At 35.2% G+C, this 4,930-nt stretch overlaps 1 protein-coding gene across 1 annotated transcript; it reads right to left on the reverse strand.

The window, feature by feature from the left end:
- Positions 1–2,005: 2,005 nt before the first annotated feature.
- Positions 2,006–4,405, reverse strand: LOC142244129 (uncharacterized). Its single transcript, XM_075316332.1, has 3 exons — positions 4,213–4,405; positions 3,364–3,514; positions 2,006–3,259 (listed from the first exon to the last, which is right to left on the reverse strand). The coding sequence occupies exons 1-3, from the start codon at positions 4,397–4,399 to the stop codon at positions 2,086–2,088; spliced, it is 1,512 nt and encodes a 503-aa protein (XP_075172447.1). The 5' UTR covers positions 4,400–4,405; the 3' UTR covers positions 2,006–2,085.
- Positions 4,406–4,930: the final 525 nt, after the last annotated feature.

Below are 4,930 nucleotides of genomic sequence, written 5' to 3' on the forward strand. Positions count from 1 at the left end.
TTGTTATTTTTGTAATTTGTGTAAATGTGTTTTTTTTCACATTGAAATGTGTAATTGATCTTTATTGATCTAATCTCATTTTTGATTCAATGTTTCTGTTTTCTTATGATTGTTTTAATTTAAAAAAACATAGTGTTAATTGTAAATCATTGTTTGTCTTGTTTTCATAGATTCTTGGCGACTGGTCAATCTTTTAGTGCTTTACATTTTGATTTTTTGTTGGGTCGATCAACCATTGCCGTTATAGTACGTCACACATGCGACATGATATGGCAACATTTAAAAGAAGAAATGATGCCTCAGCCAAACAGAGAAGATTGTTTGAAAATCTCTAAGGGCTTCAAGGACTCTGTTGACTTTCCTAACTGCATAGGAGCTTTGGATGGCAAGCATTTCAGAGTAAAAAAGCCACCAAACTCTGGGTCACGTTATTTCAATTTTCATAAGTTTTTTTCCGTTGTTATTTTGGCATTGGTTGACACAGAATACCGTTTTATTTATGCAGACATTGGGGCCTATGGTAGTGCCTCAGATGCCCGTATTTTCCGTTCATCAAGATTAGCCCAACGCCTGCAAGAAAATTAATTATTGATCCCCCCTCCAGTTGCCCTACCTGGTACATCTGGACCGTTGGCACCATATGTGATGGTAGCAGATGCAGGATTTGCATTATCCAAACATGTTATGCGACCATATCCAAGGAGATCCATTGATGACAGGAAACAGTACTTTAATAATCGGCTAACTAAAGCAAGACGTTATGTGGAGTGTGCATTTGGTATTTTAGCTAACAAATGGCGCATTTATCAGACAACGATTCAGTTGCAGCCAACCTTTGTCACATCTGTACTCAAGGCTACCATAGTGCTTCACAATTACTGTCGGATACATGAAGGAGGAACTTATGTGGATGATGAATTTCAGATAAACCATGTTGTTAATCCCACAGGTGAACCTATGTCTCATAATTCCGTGACATCTGGTTTACAAATTAGAAATTTATTTACTGATTACTTTAATTGTTTTGATGATACTAATAATAGTGATGATTGTTAAGATTGTGATGGTTTTTTGTTGATAAAAATATAAATTTTTTTTATTATAGGAACTTGGTTAAATTTTCTCAACATCTAAGAGCTTAAATCAAACTAGTATTAAAGGGCAAATGCGTTAATCATAAACTGACATTTCTGTTAGCAACATGGTTTTCTGAATGTTGTATGTATGTGTATGTACATTTCTGTGTTACTATCATGTTTTAGGAAACTTATTTTAAACTTACAACATTAATAATGTTAATCGTCTATTGAAAAAATGCAATATTATTAATAAATATCAATAATAAACATGTTTCTTTTCTTCAAAAACAGAATCTTTAATGAAGAATAAGCATATTAATCCATAAAGAAAGGATGTTATTTTTTCACATCCACATTAAAAATGTACATATTGTTCATCTTGTGTTAAATTTTTCTAAATGTAAATTTTGATGGTATTCTTCATAACATACAAAATATACTTTACATACAAGAGTAATTGTAAAGAAAATGTGTGCATTGCTTACAATGTTGAAAAATGTCGGCCAATTAAGTTGCTATCATGTTGGACATTGACATAGACCAAAAAATTGTAAACTGTGTTTTCAGAATATTAGAACTAATCTAACCATCAAATTGGTTGGGTAAAAATGTGTTCATAAAATTACAAAAATAAAGGCCATAAAACATATATGTGATCCGTCACTAAGTATAATCACACATGTTTTTTAAAAAAATTGTTTAAAAGAACAGAGAGTCCTCAGTGGTTGATACCTTTTAATGGCTAACTGAAAAGATGGTAATAATTGCAAGCTTTCGAGACTACTCAGGTCTCTTCATCAGGCATGGTATAACACAAAATCTGAAGAGTCACGTATTTATACACAACAGGACTTAGAATAGTGCAGTAAAAAAAAAAAAAAAAAAAAAATGTTTTTTAAATCTTTTCAACTCTGAGTTTGCACATTTTTGGAAATCCCTCTTTTTTAACATTTTGACACATTCATCAGATTTGTTGTTTGATTGTTAAGATTAACAAAAATGTGCATCACAAGTCAACAAGATCTTCTAGTGAAGTAACCTGAGTGTTGCTGAGTATGTTGTTTTGTGTGGCCTCAGAAATGGTATTTTCAGGAATGGAAGCAGTTGTTTGCTGAACAACATTCCTATTACTAGCTACAGTAGTGTGTGGAACAGTCTGTTGCATGCTGGTTTGTCCCAACACATTGCCTGTGGTTGAGTACACCTGTGGATCTACATGGGTAATTGGGTATTGTGTGTGTGTATGTTGTTGACCTTGAGGATAGTTGACTGATGTTTGTAAGTGTGGTGTAGGTAACATAGTTGAGATTGGATAATGAGGCATCATGAATGATTGTGGGTATGTTGAACCTGGAAACAAATTAGGTAAACCACCAATATTTGTGGGTTGAGTAAAGTAACTAGTAGTTTGAGTTGGTTGTAAATTCATATAGTTCATGGGTTGCTGTGAGGTAGCACTTTGTACAGTGCTTAAGGCACCAGTATTGGTTGCAACATACCCTTGTCTAATTGGTGTTGGGAATAACGTACTTGAAGCAATTGAAGGTTGTCCAGATTGTTGTAATAGTGGATTATTGACTATTACAGTTGCCATTGTTGTTTGTGTTGAAATTGTATTTTGATTGTCTGTTGTGTTTGGGACTGTATGTTGTTGCATAATGGTACGCCAATTTTCTATGGCCTCATACACTCTCACTGGTTCCTGTTCTGCCTGACTAGCTGACAGTAGGGTAAGCATAGCAGCTCTTACACGTTCCTGCCTATCTGAAGGAATTTTGGTTAAGCTAGTAGATAAAGACCGACAAAAACGCTCGGCATCTGTTTCTGGAATTAAAGTGTTCATTATGTGAATAATGCGTGTGTCAATTATTTCCGGTAAGGATCTCATTTCCTCAGGTCTGCGGATTCTTCTTGCACGTAGAGGTTGTGGTGCAAAACGTGGAAGTACATTTGTTTGTGTTGATTGTGTAGCTGGTGTGGTTGTTTGTTGCGTTGATGAGCCTTGGGTGTTGGTTTGTGCACTCTCTGTCCCACCCTCATGTGATTCATTTGCTGCATCTTGTTGAGTCTCAGGAATTTCAATGTCTTCTCTGGCAGGTTCTTGTTCTGATGCTGAGGTGGCTGTAGCAGAGGGACCTGCTGTTGGTTCATCATCTGATTCGTCAAGATTATCCTCCGTTCTATAAGAAATGAAAAAACAGATTACAATCTTAACATTTATCTTTGTCCAATTATCTTCAGGGGGTTCTTTTTTTTTTTTTTTTTAAACAAAAAAAAAACTTACTGTGTAACTTCTAAGATGGGTGCTAGGAAGCTTATTTGTTCATAATAAATATATCTGCGTTTGCGGCCTTGGCTGGATGAGGATGGTATAGGGTTGTACTCCCTTCGGTACTGATCACGGGCTGAACGCCAACGCCTTTTTACCAAGTCAACTGTGGAAAATAAAAAAATATGTCACTTGCAACATTCTCCATAAATCTGCACACATTAATTTAAATAATGTTTGCGAAATGTAATATACAATTTAACACAATTATGTTGGTCAAATACTTTGGATTAAATATAATTTATTTAGATATTCTTCATTCAAAAACATGTTTAGACATTCACACATAACCAAATAATATTTCTGAATAATTATATTTTAAGTAATTGTCATCTATATTTAAATTATAATTTGGTGTTTTTGCAATGACATTTGGCTATCAATTACTAGAAATATTATTTGATACATGTAGGTAATGATATTGACATGTCATTTTAAACAATTTTATTTTAAAAAAAAAAAAATACAAGATTTTCAATTGTGATACTAAATTTAGACTAATACAACAGGGAATTTAAAAACACATGACAGTTTAATCAGTTAATTAAGTAAATTCATGAAGATTTCCAAGTCAGATTACAAATTTAAGTATACTTTGATTTTTGACACTTATGAAAGTTTGGTGATACTATGAAAAAATTGTACAGGAACTCAATATATTGAGTAGTACATATACCAATTCTTCTCATAGGATTTTACACTAAAAGACAACATAACTATGCCAAAACAATCACAGTTTGAAAGTATGAAAAAATCCAAATATAGATATTACATAAATAACTATAAAAAAATACAACAACTTACCATATTTAGCACGCTTTGCAGGAGAACATCTAGACCATGCATTATTGGGGTACACTTCCTCAGCTACTTGATTCCAATGGCGCTCAACTGTCAGTCGGTCATGGTAACCATCTACACGTGTATCCCATAATGGTGGGTGAGTCTCGACAGCTGTTATAAGTTTCTCCGTGTCCACCCGTGGTGCCATTATTATATTTCGAAGACGAAAGTTTGCTCAAAATAGATCTTGCAATACACAGAACTACAACTTCTTGCTTGCTCACTCCTTCTGCAAATGCACAGTTAGTTTTGTGCAAAAAAATATGTTAGCTACGCCACCTGAAAGTATTTCAGAGTGTAACAAACTTTCTAATTAAAACACGGACACGGACCACACGGATAGCATACGGAGGCCATCCGTATCACGTACGTGTAAACACGGACCCATAGGATTTAATGGATCCGTGAGGACGTGATGCCGGTGGAAAACGGACATGTCAGCGCTTTTTCGACACGCTCAAACGTACGCACGGAACGGACACACGCTCCGTGCGCAAACACTGACGTGAGGCTTTTTAGATTAAAAATAGTATGTCAACATCAGCACGTGTCTCCGGTACGTGCAAAAAATGCCAAAAACGTACCGGAGGCACGGATGTGTGGCGCAGGCCTTATGTACTGTACAAGCAACACTGGTCTGATAGCGAGCTCACCCCCTGGACCCCAGTTTGACCATCAT

The sequence above is a fragment of the Anomaloglossus baeobatrachus genome, chromosome 6 (assembly GCF_048569485.1).
Source record: "Anomaloglossus baeobatrachus isolate aAnoBae1 chromosome 6, aAnoBae1.hap1, whole genome shotgun sequence".
Classification (NCBI taxonomy): domain Eukaryota; kingdom Metazoa; phylum Chordata; class Amphibia; order Anura; family Aromobatidae; genus Anomaloglossus; species Anomaloglossus baeobatrachus.

Bases quoted from the DNA above. Each gene is read 5' to 3' on its own strand.
- LOC142244129 (XM_075316332.1), bottom strand. From the start codon at position 4,399: ATGGCACCACGGGTGGACACGGAGAAACTTATAACAGCTGTCGAGACT. The intron at 3,515-4,212 runs GTAAGTTGTTGT...TATTTTCCACAG, and splicing joins TGCAAAGCGTGCTAAATATG to TTGACTTGGTAAAAAGGCGT. The intron at 3,260-3,363 runs GTAAGTTTTTTT...CATTTCTTATAG, and splicing joins CCCATCTTAGAAGTTACACA to AACGGAGGATAATCTTGACG.